At 44.8% G+C, this 20,018-nt stretch overlaps 1 protein-coding gene across 1 annotated transcript in view; it reads right to left on the bottom strand.

Moving 5' to 3' along the window:
* The window catches only part of LOC146360003 (calpain-13-like), an 89,766-nt gene that overhangs the window by 57,303 nt on the left and 12,445 nt on the right, over positions 1-20,018 (bottom strand). Inside the window, exon 2 of the mRNA XM_084832537.1 lies at positions 7,076-7,270. Within this exon, the coding sequence (XP_084688663.1) occupies positions 7,076-7,270 (195 nt within the window). The remainder of the gene's footprint in view (positions 1-7,075; positions 7,271-20,018) is intronic.

The following is a 20,018-nucleotide window of genomic DNA, read 5'->3' on the forward strand; positions in this document are numbered from 1 at the left end:
GCAGGAAATTCTTGATCTACAGCATCCATGGCAAATGTCACTCTCATTTTTTTTTTCTAAAAACAAGGCAAAACAAAAAAAAAAAGAACTGCATGCCCTAAAAAGCAATGTATAGACCACTTGACTGTATCTAAAAAGACATCTCAATGCGTTTTGTGGCAAAGAAGTTTAAAATGCAAAATATCCACAGTTAAATATTTAAAAACAGAGAATACAAAATGCCTCTGTTAAAAAACATTTTAAAAATCTCAGTTAAGACATTTAAAATCAGAGAACAAACAATTACAAAAAACTAGGCAGCACAATAGGTCAAGAAAAGTTTGGGTGAAAGAATTGACGTTACTGTAACACAAGGGAAACCCTTATTGGTGTAGACAGGTGACAATATTTGAGGTACAGAGTGCAGGTCATTGCCAAGGGAAATAATTCCACTCAAATGTAATAAATATTATTATGTATTACTTTTCTATACCACCTGGAGCCAAAAAGAGCGCAACGTATGCACCAGGCAAGCCTTTCTGGGAAGCTCATTCCACAACCAGGGTGCCACAACAGAAATGTCCCTATTCTTAGAAGCCACCCACCTCACTTCCTTTGACAGAGGCTCCCAGAGAAGGACCGCTGAAGATGATCTTAGGGTCTAGGCAGGTGTATATGGGTAACACAGCCCCAAGGTTATCCATCTCTCTTCGCCTGTGCAGCAGCCACAGGGAACCTCTGGCCCTGCTGGCCCTGCTGGCTCACAAGGCTCTCCAATCCAGCCTGTGAGTCCATTGCTGATAGGAATGTCCCTGTCCTAAACCACACCCACTAGGAGCTTCTCTGGCTAGGGAAGGTGAGGTGAGGCAGATCCAACTTTGGACTCAGCCAATGCCTCAAGGAGCCACTTCTCAAGCTGAGTCTAGAGCTGGCTTTCCCCTCTTTTCACCATCTCCAAAAGGGGAAGATGAGGGGCAGACAAAGCCCATTCTGTGTGGGCATGAGTGTGTGTACATGAGTGTGTCTATATATGAGTGTGTGTGTGTGTGTGTGTGTGAGGGGATGAATGGGTGTGTTTGTGTGAGTATGAGAGTGTGAATGTAAGTACATGTGGATGAATGGTGGGACAAGGACGTCATGGGCTCCATGCCAGCAGTGGGGTGACCAACATGGAGTCTCTGATGTCCTTATCTAGAACTAGGGATGTGTGAATCAGCAAAACTCATGCTTGCCGAAGTTCTCCAAATTCCGTCTCGAAGCTCGTTACAACTCGAGTCCGTATTGGATTGCAAGCGTTGTTTTCTACTTTTTACGCAAAGATCTGTGCATCTTTTCCCAAATGCATGCATCTATTGTGTGCATCTTTGAAATGTACACATGCTTCTCCCATTGATTAAAGTGTATTTGTGCACATTTGTCGAACATGCTTTTTCGGTCCACCAATCACATTGCATGCTCAGATATGTATGGACTCGGATATGTATGGAGCAGATTGCGTCCAATTTTGTATTCGATCCAGAAGGTGTGAACTGGATCAAACTGGACCAGAAATGAACTGAACAGAACTTCTCATACATCCCTATCTGGAACCAATTTTGCCTTCAGGCTGAAAAATGTTGCCCACCCCTGCTATACAGTATAAGAAGCTTTCACTGATGGTCATCCTGGCTGGGGATGATGGGAGCTGTAGTATAACACATCTAGAGGACACCAGGTTGGAAAAGGCTACAGCATAACAATGCAGGAACCACTGACCAGTGAATACCATAGGGTCTAGCTCATGACCTCCACCAACTCCACGATGCTGTGTGGCCATGCACATTTACTCTGCGTGAGGAGAAGCAGAAGCCATATGTACTGGCCTGAATCTTCTAGGAAGCTTTTGGAACCTTGCACTAGCATCATAAATAGTGCATGCACCTGGGACAAAACCCCAGTTGCTTGTCCTTGGGCAAAATCCATTTTGTTCTATGCATGAGAGTGAGACATGTGTTTCATTTGGGGTTTTGACCAGAGTTTGCCCAGTTTGCACCTCTCAGGACCAAATGGAGGCCTGAACACAATCCGTCATTGAAGTCCATACATTTCTCAGCTTGCAATGCAATTTGCAGAACAACAACAAAAATCCGTTTGAAAAATGTGTACATATGAAAAATGCACGTGAACACACTTTAATCAGTGGGGAGGGGAAATACATTTTAAAAATTGTGCACAATTGGTGCATACATTTGGAAAACTGTGCATGAAAATATGCATGAATTTTCACACCCAAAGACAAAATCAAAGCTCGCAATCTGATATGGACACGAGTCAGAACGAACTTCATGGTAGAATTTGGAGAATCTCAACAAGCTTCAGTTTTGCTGATTCTCACATCTCTATTCTGCTCCTTAGATGTCAGTGTAATATGGATTATGTAGTCCAGCTCCTACATCTGGGATCTTCATGCCACATTGTCTGGCAGCTGTACATTGGTGTAATAACCACTCTATGTTATTTACAGTTGTTTTGTGCTACTTCCCAACACCAGAGGAAGCTGCTTTTCCTCTTGTCCATGTTATCAAGATAAGACTTGATGTGTGCGTTTTATGCGGGTTACTGGGGTTTTGAGCCCTGAGGTCCAACCCACTCAGAATGCCTGAAATAAAAATCCAGTTGTTTGCTTGTATTCAATTAGCTTAATGAAATGGAAACAGCATTTCCTTCCTTCCACTGCTTCATAAGAAAGGTGTCATTGCCTATTCAGCTGATTGTTGAATTAGATGGAGATTTCAGCAGTCGTTGATGTCTGTAAAGGAGAGGCTGTCTTACTTTATGTTACTATTCACACCAGTTCAGCATCTCTAGCATGAGACCTTTTAAAAGGGCAGGACTTATTACGCTGAAGCTGGTTTTCCCTTTCTAGGGCACAATCCAGAGAAAGAAGAAACTTCCCCCTAGGTTTGATTGTCAGGAAATCCCTTGTAGTTTTGTTAACCTTTCCAGTAATATATAGCACAGCAAACTCGAGTGAGTCAACAGGCTACATGCTTGTTTCTTCTCTGTTTATCTGACCAGTGCAGGCTCCTGCTTTTTATTATTAGATCTCTGGGTGCTTTGGGGTGGTGTATATCAGAGGTGCAGAACTTCTTTCAGCCCAAGGGCCAAATTCAATTTTGGAGAAGCCACATTCTTAAGGGCCATATTCCAGTGGTGAGAGAGGCAAATGAGGTGGGGACAATATACCAAAAATACCAGCATATTTTAGCTTAAAGTTCTTAGTAACTAAGCCTTTGGAGATGGCCTTCTAGGGAACCCCAGAGGGCCAGATTGGGACCCCAGGAGGACCACATTTGGCTCCTAGACCTGAGGTTCTGCACCCATGGTGTATATGGAGGATGCTTTCGTGCAGGATCTGGTGTCAGAGACATAGAGGCATAAAGGTCATGCTTCTTTCTTTCCTTCTTTCCTTCTTTTCTTCCTTCCCTCCCTCCTTCTTTCCCTCCTTCCAGAACCCATCTAAAATGCATTACAAAATGGTCCATCCACTTTACAAACTCTTTCTGGCAATTGGCAAATGAATGGAAGAGATGGGCATCAGGCAGGGCTGCCAACTGATCAAAACAAAACCTGCTCCTGTGCCCCTAAGAGCAGCTTGATCTACAGAAATCACCTTTTCATGGCATCCAGTTCAACATTGCCGCCTGCTAATTACTGCAGATCAAGCTGCTGCTTAAAAGCAGAGGAGCAGGAGCTGGAAACAAGTTGGCAACCCCAACTGCTTTTAGCCCTACATTTCCAAACCATTCAGAATGGCCAGAGGCCCTGGCGAAGTCCTGGAAGGAAACAGTGCTATGCGACTGTTGCAGCTAAATGGGTATAGACCTGATCGTGACTACTGAGGGCCCCATTTAAACCATGCATTGAGCTTTCTAAACAGAGTGTGTTGTTTCAGTATAACAAAGAACAATGCATCCAGTGATTTGTATCTACTGGTAAAGGGCATGTACGCCAGGATCAAGAAGGTGTCAAAAATGACAGTTTTGTGCTTCAACCCCGTTCCCCTTCAGGGACTCCCGTTATCAAATTGGCTCACTTTACAAGTCAAAACAAGTTGTTTCTAGCTGTCAGCACTGCCTGGCATCTGCAAATCAAGCTGTGTTCTTTCTGCTTTATGCATTACCACCAGCTATAAAGATCCCAGACTCTGAACATAATTGGCAATTCTCTTGTTGATGCATGAGATAAAATTGAAGCCCGCTTCACTCCTGAACTGCTATATTGGATCTGGAACTGTGACAGTAGTAAAAAAAAAAAAAACGTTATCTGTCACTTAAATAACCAGATACTGCATGACTCAGAAGATGCAAAACAAGGAGAGACATCTTGGATTGAGGTGCTGTTTTTCTTTCTCGTCACTTTGCTAAGCCAAACTCTGGCTGGAAAAATTAAGTAAAACTGTTGAGAACAGATATAGCTATAGGGCAAAACTGTTGTTATGGTGAAAGTGGTTTCACCATAGAGCAAGCTTAATTGCTTATTGGAGTTGGCAATTAAAATTAATTTCAAGATCTTGCTAATTTGAATTCATGTCCATGCATAACTTTTAAAATGTGGAGCAGGCCCTTGCCTTCTATTCAGCTTTAAAAAAACAAACCCTACTTTATCAAATAGTCTGGGAAATGACTTACATTCTTTTAAAAGTATTTTTTGTTTGTAAGTTTACACTACATCTTTCAGTGATACGAGAGAGAGAGAGGTGGGGGAAGAATGGGGCATTCCATACTGATGTGACAGGAATAGTAGTCCAATGTCCCATGCAGTACAACGTATACATGTCTACTCAGAAGCAAAACCTCATTAAGTTTAATGGGTCTGAATCCTGTTTAGGCATATGTAGGATTTCTTCTGTACACTCCCAAGGCAAGGCTTGAATCCTTGACCTTCAACATTCATTTTCAAAATATTTAATGTATTTGTGTTTAATGTTTTAACTTCTGTAAACCGCCAAGAGAGCTTTGGCTATGGGGCGGTACAGAAGTGTAATAAATAAATGAAGCTCTAGTGTTTATTTCTTTGTTTATTTTTATTTGACAGAAAAGATGATACTACTGTGGTACTTAAACTACAGTAGTTAGCTGTTGGCCACAACTCCATTCCATCAGTTGATTATACAGAACTTCTTGGAGAAGCATGTCTGGCACCAAAGGCAGTGGTGTAGTGGTAAATTCTGAAGTATGGTCAGTCATCGTGCCGGTCTCCATAGGAGAGTCGTAAAATGCGGTCAGCAATGTAGTGCTCTCTCTCTCTCTCCCTCTCTTTCCCTATCTGTGTGTGTCTGTCTTTTGTGGGTCTTTTGTAAAGTGAATGGGGCTTAATTACCCATTCAAGACTAGGTGATCCCGAAATACTTTGCATTACAACAGGGATAGCTTACAGCAGTATGTTGCTTCTGGGAAAATCCCTTTCCCCCCAGCTACTGTAAGCATTGCACCTAAGCTCAGACAGGACAGGGGAGCCTGAAGGAGGTGGCAGATGATGTCCCTGCTCATGAAAAAATCCTGGCACTTTGACCTCATGAGCCACACTACACCACTGACCAAAGGTGCCCCAGGTATCATACCCCACATAGCAGACCCAGGTGTTGTAGTGGAGCCAGGGCCTGCAGGGTCGAAAACACCGGGATGTTTTGATTATCAGGAACCATGAGGTCATCAGCTAGCCTCCTCAGGCATCTCTGTTCCCTCTGAACTTAGTAGGGATGGTGGAGAATTTCTCCCCGAAACTTCGCGGGGCCGAGCACCAACGTGTTCGGCCCCCCGAACAAGATTTGGGGAGAAATTCTCCGCCCCCCCGCCCCCCCCCCCGGGACGGGACTTACCTTTGCCGAATGTCCCTCCTGGCGGCGGGTCCGGCCGGCGGTTCAGCGGGTGTTCGTGCGGGGCGGGAGCAGCAGCCGGTCTTTCGACCGGCTGCCGCCCCCGCCATTGCAATAAAAGAAAAAAAAAACGCCCCCGTGATAGGCTATGTGACGATTAACGTAGCCTATTACGGCTAGATCTGCAAAGTCAGCCGTGATAGGCTACGTAAATCGTCACATAGCCTATCATGGGTGACTTTAAAAAAAAAAAAGCGCATATGGATAATGGCGGCCCCCATAGGGAGCCGCCATTCCCGTTCCTTATTTGGTCGCTGTAGTCTACGTGAAGATTTACGTAGACTACAGCGACCAAATAAGGAACGCGAATGGCGGCTCCCTATGGGGGCCGCCATTAGCGTACGCGCTTTTTTTTTTTTTTAAGTCACCCGTGATAGGCTACGTTACGATTAACATAGCCTATCATGGCTGACTTTGCAGATCTAGCCATGATAGGCTACGTTAATCGTCACGTAGCCTATCACGGGGGCGTTGTTGTTTTTTTTAAAGTTGGAGTTCGCGGCCGGGTGAGGCGGGATGCCTCCTCCCCGGCCTGAATTTCGGCCGGGGCGAGGCGGGAAGCCTCCCCCCCGGCCTGAATTTTGGCCGGGGCGAGGCGGGAAGCCTCCCCCCCAGCCTGAACTTTGCGGGGGGAGCAGCAAAGCGCCTCCCCCCCACCGCGAACAAGCTTCAATGACAGGTAAGTGACTTTTGTCCACCCCTACAACTTAGCTGCAATCCTCACAGTAGCCAAGGGAGTTGAGTTTTTCCAGCAAGAATATAATGTTGTGAGCTATCCCTGTTGTAGTGCAAAGTATTTTGGGGTGGCTTGGTGTTCAAAAGGCAATTAAGACCCATTAGCTTTACAAAACACCTGCTCCTAGCGGAGTCAAAAACTGCTAGAACTGCTTCATTTATATGGATCAACTCAGCTGCCTGCATTTTTGGACTCTCCTTGGAGGCATGGCTATGGGGACTGTCATGATAAGCACCTGAAGCCCAAAATTTACCCACTCATAACATTCTTCTGCTGCTTTCTCAGTCACAAAAGTCCAGCACAGCTCTTCTTATTTTATCTTAATATCTTGTGTGGTGTCTGGAGGGCAGAGCCTAGTGTGGACTGCAAGCTGAACAGGTAAGCTAGCCCCTTCCCCATATTAACCGTGCCCAAGGGCTATTACAGACTTGGTAACTACTCACAGTTGGTCTGAACCACTGTATTTGATACAGCTGGTCTTCTGAGAGCAAATCAGACCCAATGGAGCTGCTATGTGCTGGGAATGTATCATCTTCAAAAAGTAGGCCGTGCTTCAGGCAGTGGTCTCTCAGACGAACAAAGTCTTGGTTCTTAAATTTATTCTGATGTATGTCAGCCATTGGGTTCCTGTCGTTTTCCTGTAATCCAAACACGGTAGTAGTGAAGAATATCATTAATTGACAAGTCTGAGGGCAGGTGCCTACAAGTAGGGTGGCCACTTTCACATTGCCAAGAGAGAGAGGTAATGTATCACTAAAAAAGAGGACACAGATTTTCATGTATAACTGTACATTTACAAATAATCACTATAATGTAAATCAGGGCTGGGCAACTTATATCCCTCTAGATATTTTGGCCTAGCTAGCAGAGCCAATGATGAGGGATGATGGGAGTTCTAAGCCAAAAATCTGGAGGGCCCCTAGCTGCCCACACCTGATATAGATAGAAACACAATACAATTTACCATAGAGGGGAAATCTGTGACCAGGTGACTGTTCTGCCTCAACTGGGCATTGTATTATTTGTCATATTGCTGCCACCCCACCCCACCCCAACTTTGCATCCAAAACCGCTTTAATTGTTCCTGTATAGATCTGTCAGCAACTGTTCAGGCCTTATTATCTGCTATCATGCAATGATTGGTTGTTCCTAGGGAGAACTTCGAGTCCAGTTCAAACCAGTTTATTCTTCAGCAGGAATATGCCACCCTTGGGCCTGGTTCTCTGCTGCTGTTCTGTGCCGCAGCTTGGGAGGCCTGGCCTTACATTGTCTTTTCACCTCATCCATACCAATTATTTTATTTCAGCCTGCTTCAACTTCCATTCATCCTCCTTCCACAGTTAAGTATTTAATCCTGTACATTTATTAGTTGCTTGCTGTTCAAATTGTGTTTTAAATACTGTTGAAGACTGATTTAGTGTGCATTGGTTGTGAATTACACTGCCCAGATAGACACACAGCCCAATGTATGTTTAGGCCAGAACAGTGACCTGTGTCTAGGGATGTCGGAGAAATCCGTAACAGAACCAAATGAGTTTGGATTTTCATGAATCCAACCTGCAGATTCCACAGCAGACTGGCTTTGCCCCTGGCAGGCAGATTCCTTAGACCGGTCTTCTAATTTTCCTGAATGTTGTGCAAATTTTGTCATAGAAAAATATGCAAAAAAATTTTTTAAATGGCCAAAAATACACTTTTCACCCATAGCCTGAAGCGTGAAAATGCACATTTGGGGGAAATCTTTTCATTTTCACTTGTGTGAATTTGTGCAGCTGCGCATTTACGCAACTTCAAATTTGCACAAATTCAGAAACAAAAAAACTGATTCCATCGATGGCCAGGCGACAGGATGAAAGGTGCCTGACAAGCAGCAAAAACACAGACAGAACAAATTTTACACCATCTGTACATCCTTAGCTGTGTCCCTGCTTAGTGTGCTGTCCAAGGTCTGTTAACGGCCCCTTCAAGCCTTCAAGGCCCCTGCTCTCCCTTTTTAGGATGCACTCCTATGGACTGCACCCTCGCTACTTGGAAGCCCCTGAAATCAGAGGCTTCTGAGATTCCTATGCCATGCCAAGTTGAAGCTAGCAGGGTGGGAGGAGTGGCAGAAGCTATCTTTGATTTGTTTGCTATATGGGCCTTTCTGCCGATCTAGCAAGGGCGCTTTGGAGGGGGAGAGATGGAGGCTGGAGGAGACTCAAGATAAATCGTATTCTGGCCTCTCTGGTCTCCTCCCCTCCCTGCCCACTGGTACCCCCCTTTCCCCCTCTCCAAAGTTGATTTTCCAACCTCAGAGAGGCAGCCACTGTGGTTCGCTCCATGTCAGCTGCAAGCGGGTGGGGAGGGAGAATCTCCAACTCCCTGCCCACTGGTATGCCCCCTTTTCCCTGCTGTCTCCAACCTTGGAGGGGGTAATTTGAGCCATCCTATGACCCCTTGGATGCTCACCCAGGGAACGTAGGATTGCTCTCCCCAGATGTCTTTATCTTTACATCAGACTTGGACTTCAAATAGAGGACTGTCCTCTGACATCCCTTCAAATCAAGGACTTCCCTGTGTAAAGTAGGACACATGGCCATCCTACCCAACGAAACTCTCATGAAAAGTGGTAAGGAAGTAATCCTCATTGTCTGGAAACATCTAAAAAATGTGATAAAGTGAGATCTAAAATTCAACCAATTGACTCACATGCAAGTTTAAATCTTCCCAGAGGAAGGAAAGAATAATGTATCACTGAGCAGCTGAAGTGCTCTTCAGTCTTGTGGTATCAAAGGATATTAAAATCTCAGGCGGCTCTGTTCCTCCTTTCACTACTGATACAATCTCAAATGTTTCTGAACAAAGCAAGTGATCCACCTGCTTTTGCTTGTTCAGTCACTTCAGAAAACTTGGTTTTGATCTATAAGATAACCGGGATTCAGGACACCCAATTCATTGTGGTCTGTGGTGATCACTCTATGCATGTACAGCTGTAGCTGTCCCAAGAGGGATTTCAGCTTTTCCACAGTGTATCCTTAGCAGGGCCAGCCCTACCATTAGGCAGAATGAGATGGCTGTATCAGGTGGCAAATGCTGGGAGGCAGGGAGCTTCAACAAGGTGTTGGGAGAACAGAGTGGAGCATGTCAGACAACCTTCCTTGAGCCCCTTAAGCTAGTCTGCTGCCCTCTTGTGTGGTGGGGGATGTTGTCCCATTGCCAGTCTTGAAGTAAAGTTCAATTGCCAGTCTGTTCATGGAATGGGAGCAGGCACCATCTTGTCCTTCGCCTTAAGCAGCAAAATGTCTTGGGTCAGCCCTGATCCTTAAGGCCTCCTGCTACAACATTTCTGGCCACAGACCCTAAGCAACAATATGTGTTAATTTATGCATTTAAAAGATTTATAAGCCACTTTTTAGGGTAAACTTCCCAAAGTTGCATAACCACATTTAAAATGACAAAACCGAATTAAACAATCATAAAATCAAAATTAACCATTAAAACCAGATAGCACCATATGCGCAATGGGACCCAGTAAAATCCTAACTCAATCAATTTCAGGCCAAGGCAAAGAGGTGAGTCTTTAGGGCCTGTTTGAAGGACTCTAATGAGGCCTAGCAAACATCAATTTGGACAGAGTTCCACAGGTCTGCGCGGTGCGGGGCCTTACCGAGAAGTGGAAATAGCCTAATAGACCAGTTCAGACATATTTAGAACTGGACTATTAGGCTATTGGTCTTGTGTCTTGTGCTTTAGAAACAAATAGCAATAATCCCCCAAAACACCAGCACTTCTGTATATACTGTTTAATTAAAAGAGGTTGTTCCTTCTTTAAGAGGAAATCAGATGATATTCAGAAATAACCTTCCACACTGACACAAAGAGCAAGCATTCCTTTTTGGCTTCCATTTCTCTCTACAATAGAAATAAATCTTATGTAATGTAGCATAACATGACAAGAGAATGGTTTCCCCTTAACAAATACTCATTTGCAACAGTGCTCAAGCCCGCTGCATGCAAAGATCTATTTCCCGCAACAGCGTTCCAGCAAAACTGATTACTAATTCCACAACTCAAATTAAAACTAACAGAGCTTGAAGGCTGGGACTGACACATGCGTTCATTCGTTTTCGTTCTCTCTCTCTCTTTCTTTCTGTCTCTCTCTCTGCTGATGGAGAACAGCAAGAGTTTTTATCATGTGAGCGTGTGTGTGTTTAATTACATTGTTTAACACTCTGGGAATAATTTAGCAAGTGGAGTGAAGAAAATAAGGCACTTAGCTATCCTCCATTCTGCAGAACAGCCTCGTCAGCTTCGTAAGAATGGTACACGGACAAATGTAAAAGCAGTTGTTTTGCATGATTAAAAATTCACTGCTAGGGTAAAAGGTGCACATCATGAAATATGTGTTCAAACTCAGGATGGAAATTAATTCACTTCAAATTTTAATGCAAACTTACCTAATTTTTCACTTTCAAATCAGTATGTGAATTGAAAATCATCTAAACTTTGAAATTTGCATTCTCCAAATGTTGCAATTGACTTCTCCAATCAAAAATGCATACAAAAATGTGCTTATTTGGGAAAAGTGAACACAAAAATGTGTATGTTAGTGAAAATAATATTTTAAATGCATTATATTAGGAAAATTGCTTGCAAAATTCTGAGGCAGAATCGTGTACAGGAATGAATGTATTAAGAAAAATGCACACAAATGCACATACAGATTTTCATGCAAACTTCTAAAAAAAATCTGTAAGTTTGGAATGAACTGAACATAAAATTGAAAAAATTCTCAAAGTTCAGAATGGACCCAATTTAAGATTAGAAAAATGAGAAACTACGAGAAACCAAAATTGATAGTTTTGTTCATCCCTAGTTCATACATCCGACCAGTGCATTCACTTATGATTCTTACACTTAGGAACACAGAAATCTTCCTTATGTTTGTCTATCTAGCTCAATATTGTCAACTTTAAGAACAGAAGAAGAGCAGAGCTGGATTGGATTAGACAAAACAAATCTAGTACAGCATCCTGTTTCCACTTGGGCCAACTCGATGCCTGTGAGAAGCCTGCAGTCAAGATATGAGCACAATATCCCTCCCACTCATGTTCCCCAGCAACTGGTATCCACAGTCATACTGCCTCCAATACCAGAGGTAACATATAGCCATCATGACCAGGGGCCATTGGTACCTTCATCTACTATGTATTTGTATAACTCTGGCTACTGCTTTCCAGGTTCACCAGCACAAGTCTTCCCAATCACCTACTTCTGGGCCATTTTACATACTAGATTTTTTAAATTATGCACTTTTAAGGGGGTTTTCTGTTTTTGTTCAACTATAAAGTGAGAATGTAACAAAGGGTTGTTTGAAAACACATGCATCATAAAGGCACAATTGTCAGAGAACTTTACAAGGCCCTGGTAAAACATGGTATCAGGCTAAACCAACCTTTCCCAACCTAGTGCCCTTCAAATGTATTGGATTCTAATTCCCATCATCCCCAGTAGGCCTGGCATTGGGGCCAGCGGTTGTGGAGGGCCCATGGGCTCAGAAGAGCCCATCCCTGTCAACCCATAAGACATTCCACTTATCACCGCTGCTGCCACCTCCCATCCCCTGGAAAGCTGTGTCAGCAGGACAGAGTGGCTGGTGTAGCTCTTCAGAGAGCAGGCCAGACCTAAATGCCTGGCTCTGAGCGGTCCTTGCTCAGAGCCAGGCATTGTGGAGACTGGAGATGTGTCCTAGGAGATAATCTCTCCCATGGGCGATCTCCCGGGATACCTTTCCTCAGAAGCAGCTGCATGTTTTCCCTTCAGCCGGAGCTAACAAAGGAGGGGTGGCTGCTCTCACTGAGTAGAGTCCCAGGCCAGAAGAAGAACCCCAACAGAGTCAGGCATTTGGCGGTGGGCGACAGTGAATGAAGGGGGTGAGAAGCAGTGGCATAGGGGGCAGACAGTGGTGGGAGGGGGCATGTAGTCAGCAGTGGGAGGGATGGAGGTGGGGGGCAGCGGGGGGGCAGAGGCAAAAGCAGGGAGATGGCGGGGCCTTTGGCATCATCATGCCTGAGGGTACTGAGAAATCTGGCACCAGCCCTAAACCCCATCTAGCACATCCAATGGTCCAGTCCAGGTTGAACAGCTTTTTGGGGGTGTGGGCCATATTGGTCCCTGTGGAATCCTTTGGGGATGCCCAAATAGGCAGGGCTGGTGGGTGGAGCCATACCACACACCCCTACCACAGACAAACTTCTTGACATACATCCATTCACACACACACACACACACTGCAGGGGGGAGGCTCTAAACTCACCCCTCTAACAGTCAGGATCACTGTTTCCCCACTGCTATTAGGATTGCTAGGAGAGAGACAAGGTTAAAGCCTCCCCACCCCCAGGGTCCTGATCAGGATCCCTGCCCAGAGATCCTGATGAAGATTGTGCTGGGGAAGAGAACACATGGGGATGATCCTCCTTACACACCCTCTTTCTTGGCACAATTGCTCTCCTGCCAAACACCTGTGGGGGAAGAGGGCTCACAAGTACCCTCTTCCCCTGCACAATCATGACAACAGTGTGGGAGGAGGCAAAGGCAATGTGGGGAAGAAGAATTCAGCAGCAATTCAGCAGCAGGGCTGGGCATTTTGTGGCAGGCTGCAGGGAAAACCTTGGAGGACCGCATGTGCCCAAGACCCACAGGTTGCCCATCCCTGATCTAGACCTTTGCTCTTGTTTGCTTTTGGTTCTCCAATAGCTGTTTTATCTGCTCATGGAGACTCAATAATACATTTCCCATGCCCTTGGAAATCTGAATGAATAGTGGTGTGGGAACAGTTAATGTCAGGCATTCTTCCCAAGGGCACCTTGTTCTTTGCTGGTTCTTAGCCATAATTTGATCATGTTATCATGCCTTATCATCCTTGCAAATTAATCTGAAAGAGCCTGCTATAGTTCCATTTTGGAAGCTAAGCAGGGCTGGATCTCACCAGTACTAGAAGATATATCTCCTGCTGGGCAATGCACAGAAGTCTTTGCAAGATGAGTGGTGGGATACATTTGTAAAACCCTCTCCCCAAATGTACATGCTACCTTTTCTCTGAAAGATGCTGTTGGCAGGAAGGCTGTTTTGCTAGTTGCTGTTTTTGAGTTCTCTGAATTAGAAACTGTTTTAGAAGCCTGAATGTATTTGGTACTACACCAGCATACCAAAGAAGACAAGTGTATTGCTTCAGAGATTTTCTGTGTGTTCTGTATTAGTAATTTTACAATACTTATGATAATAGACCCCTAGGAATAGGGTTGCCAGGTTGCAATCTGGAGATTGTCTCTTATTCCCCCAGTGACTCAGATGCTATCAGTGGATTCAGTCAGGTTTTTCCCAGTACAACAACTTGTGCATTCATCGAGTGCTCAGGAATAAATCGAACTGTGGAAGTAGGTTGTCTGAAGGGATCCAACAAACAATGAATTCTCCAGCCAAACTTCAGTAAAGCTTCAAAAATTGGACCTGATAAAAGCCTGTTGGCCACAGAGATAACATTTAATAGACACCATCATGCCAACACTTGATTTATACCACGGGGGTGGGGTGGGGGTGGCAGTGGGTGGGGGGGGGGTGGAAGAAAAATGGATTGTCTGAATCCACACACAAAAATTCTTCATTTCTGAGGTCCCAGATATAGAATTAATGCCAGTAGGAATTCATTAAGAATTATAAATCCCATTGTTTATGCCCCTGAATAAGGAATATGTCAACACTGTGCAAGTGTGCAGATTGTTACGATGGCTTTTGTCAGGTTGGATAAATAAAGCAGTTGTCGTAAGACTCCAAGGTAAATTTGAAGAATACAAACAGGGTACGTTTTATTGTGTGTATGCAATACACATCATCACCTTACACTGCGGGGAAAGGCAACCGGTTCCCACAGATATCAAGAAAATAGGCCAGAGGATGAATGCACATTACAGTGTGGGGGATATGCAAAGTGTCCTGGTGCTTCTGTTTTCTGCCACCTGCTGTCACACAGGAAATCTTCCCCGAGTTGAACGTGACAACGTGTTTAGAAAGTTGATGCCAATTGCAGTTGTGCACACACCTTTTGCCTCATATTGCAATGTTCATTGTCACACATAGGCAGGGTTGCAACCTGGAGGATCCCTCTTTGCTTTCAAACCTGTTGCTGAATTGGCAGATGCAGCAACTATAGCTTCTTCCGCTTTCCCCATGCCTGCCCCAGTCCTGTCATTCACTCACATAGATCACATAGATTAAAATAACCAGCACAATGGAAGTACAAGGGAGAATCTCTAGGTTGAAACTTGGCAACCCAATTCATAGGTGAGTGCTTGTAGCACAAGGGAGGGCAAACTCTGGCCCACAGGCATAATCCAGCCTGGAGACATTTTCAGTCTGCCCGTGGAGATCTCAGTCCTTGAAGCATGAGAGGAGGCAGGGAAGAGGAATCCCCGTACCTCCAGTCAGGGGTGAGTGATGTGAAGGGAATCCCTTTGTTATCTCTGATCAGAAACTGGAAATAACTTGAGGATTCCCCTGGACTCAGCAGGAGCTGGCAGGACCTGCTCCTGCAAGCACCTGCTGAATCCCTTCCCACAGCACTTGTGCCCCAACTGGGACATGAACAGCACAGGAAGGCAGCAACTGGCACTTGCAGGAGGCAGTTCCTACAAATGCTGTCTGAGTCCCTTTCTCTGTGCATGCCTCTTTCTGCAAAGAGAAAGAAAATGTTTAAAAAGTGGGTGGCATTGGGCCAAATGATGTCACGGAACAGGGAGGGGCTTCATGGTGGGGTCTCACCCTCATGACATCATCGGGCTCACCTCCTTGGTCCAGGGAGCCAATCTAGACCCCAGACCAAACGAGCTTGCCTGCCCCTGCTGTACCATGTACCTTTTATATTGAATAGCATGAGTGTGAACCAATGCACTTTATAAGGACGTACGCACAACTCAACCCCATAATCACCTACATACCCTCCTTTTCCTCACAGACTGCCTTTTCATTACAATGATATAGTTTTTTGCCGGTGCTGGAAAGCCATCTGTTATATGTGCTGTTATATCCAGTGGATTGTTCAGGATGTTTTCTGTGTGGCGGTTGAAATGTACAGCAAACGACAGTTGAGAAGTTGCTTACATAAACATAGTTATATAGTTCAATCCTATTTTTCATCATTTGGACAAGGTTCTTCTGCACATAGATTCAAACTGCATGTGGATCTAACTGTATGTTGATCCCACCTCTCCTGTTTCCTGTGTGGGTGATGCTCACCCTAGCCTCGTCCAAAATACTCTAACAATACTGTAGCCAATCTTAAACAAAAAAGCATTCTAGCCAAAGGAATGAAAAAAGATGCCCTGTTGTAAATGTTTGTTTATTGCCAACCAAAGTGCGAGTCAGCGCATCTTTACAACTGGGAAATCCAGTGCAGAGAATTAGATAAATTACAGGAAAGATATCTAGAAACTGCAATTATAGTGGGAGAGTTTAATGCAAACTGAGTGTCTGCTGCAGGAGAAATTAAATGTGACTGAGGAGCAAAGATGAAATAGATACTTAAAATCTGAAACAACCATCAGAGCTAAAAGAGATGAAAGAACCTTTTGAGACAACTCTGATAGTGCTTGATACTGAAATTGTGAATTAAAAACAAGTGTCTTCCAATAATACTTAGATATTAAAGAACGGATGGTACACAAAAAAATGTTATAGTCCATTTCACTTATTCATTCATTTATTACATTTATATCCCACCTTTTTTCCTCCTTATGGAACCTGAGGTGGTGTACATAATCTTCCTCTACTCCATTCTGTCCTCACCACAACAACCCTGGGAGGTTGGACTAAGAGACTGTGACTGGCCCAATGTCACCCAGTGAGTTTCCATGGCTGAGTGGGGACTAGATCCTGGATCTCCCAGCTCCCAGTCCAACACTCTCGCCTCTACATCACACTGGCTCTTTATACTCCAGCCATAAATAAGGATGAAGACAAAATGTTAGCCAATAGATTAGCAACTTTCTTGTGGTCAGAGGCTCTGTGTCTGCAGAAATTAACAGATCAAGGTCATGATCCTACACTAGGGAAAATTTTGGGGACCAGTTTGGATGATACTTCAGAGGTCCGATCTGACCCTACGCATGGAGCTGGCACACCAGCCCCACCTTCACCATCCAGGTGAGACTGACCCCATCTGAATCAGGCATATGCATAGACCAAAACCATGTAGTCACTTCCTCAGATAAAATCCATAATTTTGGACTACATGTTGTAGTCAGTGGCCACGTATTTTACTTTACAGAGGGCAGTCCTCTCTTTGAAGAGCTGTCAAAGGACACCCATCTCTTTGAAGGGCTGTCCAGTCCAAGTCTGGTTTAAAAAAACATAAGAAGGTCGAGCAGGAGGCCTTGAGACTGTCCATCAGCAGTTAGCACCCAGGTAGCAGACTGAGCAGGAACTTAGGTCACCTGGTCACAATCCTCCTTACCATGGTGAGATGTACTGAATGTCAATTTAAATTATGGGTCACTATTTCTAAATGTGCATCTATACATATAAATTAGCATGTACTAATTTTATGCTAATTGGTCTACTCTCCTGTCCTCTTTTTGGTGATGCAAAAGTGGCCACCTACATATAGATCCCAGACATGCACACGCTCCACTTCACCCCACTGCTGCTCTTTGATTATCCAGTGGAACAAATCAGGTATCTTCCATGCTTCACCACTGTTTTTGCAGCTTCAGTAGCAGAGGTTTAATTAAGTTAACTGAGCCAAAAACAAACTTAGGAATAAAGAGGACATATTTCTGGGATGTTAAGCATATTCAGATTGGATTTCTGAGGTCCAAACCAGCCCACAACAGGGACCCACTTCCACAGAAGTAGGGCAGACGTGCTGCTGCAAGAGATGCAGCCATCAAAAGGGTCCTCACAACTGCAGCTAGCAGCCCCATCTAGAAGCAATTCTCCGCTCTGCTCTGCATTCACAGCAGCATAGTTAGGCATGGGAGAAGTGCCAACACTCATAGCAATAACTGAGGTTTGAAACAGTGTGGCATCCAGCATTAGCCCACAACATGTGCAGCCATGGCAGGCATCAGCAGCTGGCCTGATGGGGCACCTGCCAAGGGCCCACACCCAGGAAAGGGCCCACTGACAAGAGCCCTGCCGCTCCTCCTCCGCCTCCTCACCATTGTAACCTGCTTGTCCACAGCTTCTTGCTCTGGCTCAGACAGGAGTGATGATGTGAACCAGGAGCAACAGATGCCATTGCCTGCCTGCTTATTGGCTCTCTGCCTGCCAAGCAAGCAGGTGGTAGCCATTATGAGGGAAAGGAGAAGCAGCAGCAGCATCTGGTGAGAAGGTAGGGAGAGGGCCTTTCAGGGTGTCATGACCTGGAGTTGGCCCCACTTGGACCCGAACTGCTCTCTTGCTCCATTTTCCTTCCTGGGGGCATTTTTGGCTGTGAATGTCATGGCCCTTTGCCCGATGTTATACTGCACGGCCATATGTCCTCTTTTACAGAGGACAGTGCTCTATTTGAAGGACTGCCAGAGGCCTGTTCTATATTTTGAAGGTGTCATCTATTTGAAGGCCTCTCCAGTCCAAGTATGGTTTAAAGATTAAAGCAAAACAAAACATCAGAAGGACGATTCGGGCTTGGCCATTGCCGGTTAACATTTAGTACCTGAAGAGCAGACTGAGCAAGGCACGCAGGTCGCCTGGTCACAGTCTTTCACACTATGATGAAATGTACTGTATTTCTATTTAAATTATGACAATTATTTCCAAATTTGCATCTATACATATAAAGTAGCACATGCAAATGTTATGCAAATTGGTGTCCCCTTTTTTGGGTGATGCTTTTCCTCTTTTTTGTCAATTCGTTAAGTAGCCACCCTACCTGGGCCTTGGTCCGGACTTACTTTGTTTACTGGATGCAGCCCTCTAGTACTGGATCACAGCCAAAGGCTGTTCCTATCGCTGTGTTTTTGGGCCAGGAAAAGCCTTCACTACCTGATTTGTGTCTGCTATGCAGCTATCAAAGGCTCAGGGCCTCCATCCATGGGAAGGTGGCAAGATTAGAAGCATGGCTAGGAAAGAACCCTACACATGCACACCGACAGGGGGAAGAAATGTTACATTAGAAATGGTTGTTGTTGTTTACTGGGGAAACCCATGCACAAGATCGAAGATTCCTGTAGCCTCCTGCTCACAGCAGTATCCCTGAAAAATCTGCACAGATGACCAATTAACACTAAGATTTTTTTTCACTTGGACATTTCCCTAGAAATCATCATGCCTCCTGCAATGTAATTTATGCTAGCACTTCTGTTGAACTGAATACTACCCAAGAAGTTCAGAATATTTTATTCTTGGTCTGCTTTTAACTGATCTTTCCGTCTTATTTTCCCCATTTCCATCTAGCATCTGATGAAGTAGGTTGCTGTCTACAAAACGTAAGCCATTTTACAGTAAAATACCTCTTCTAAGACGTTTGTCTCACAGAGCGCTTCTGCATTTGTGTTTCTTTGAGCTTTTCGTGTGTCTTATTGCCAGTCATTGCTGCTATCTTCCCCTGCTTTATTGTTGGAGTTTGATCTTTCATCGTTCTAGTGCTTATGGAAAACAAAGGGCTGGCGTCAAGGGTCAGTGTCGTTGGACACCCACACCCAGGAGAAGGCCCACTGACAAGAGCCCCAAGATCTGCTCCTCCTCCTCACCATTGCAACCCGCTTGTTCACCCACCTCTCACTCTGGCTCAGACAACAGTGGTGGTGTGAAGGAAGAGCAGTAGAGCATGCTCAACAGCTCTCTGCCTGGCAAGCAAGCAGGTGGCAGCAATGATAAGGAAAAGGAGGAGAAGCAGCAGCAGCAGACAACAGCACTGGTGAGAAGGTGTCGCATAGCTGAGCGAGAGGAGCCCACGAAGGATATCTTATCCAAGGGCCCTATAAAACCTGGAGCCAGCACTGTGCAGATGGCTTTCAGTGGTAGTATATCTGAAAAGCGGTATATAAATGCCTAAAATAAAACACATGCAATAATACTTTTGACAAAAACTTCAGGTACGACACAGTAAGGGCCTGTGACTCTCACCCACCTGCTTCTGTATGGCAATGAGAGTGCTAGCTGTAGGCGGGGGTGGGATGGGGGATTGTATGTTCCTGGCAACAATTTATTGTGGTTTGTGTCGCCCCTGCAGTGGGCGTTGAAGTCTTAAAGTGCCAAGATAGTGATACATCAGACTCAAAGGTTTACTTACAAGGAGTATTTTATTGGGTAACTTACAGCACACAGGTGTACCCAATGGTTGGATCGGACAGCTTCTCTGAACCACGAGCCATGGGGTCAAATGGGTTTTATACAATACATGTTAGCCAT

This window comes from Heloderma suspectum, chromosome 1 (assembly GCF_057233095.1).
Source record: "Heloderma suspectum isolate Gila_16-S chromosome 1, 16-S_ref, whole genome shotgun sequence".
Lineage (NCBI taxonomy): Eukaryota > Metazoa > Chordata > Lepidosauria > Squamata > Helodermatidae > Heloderma > Heloderma suspectum.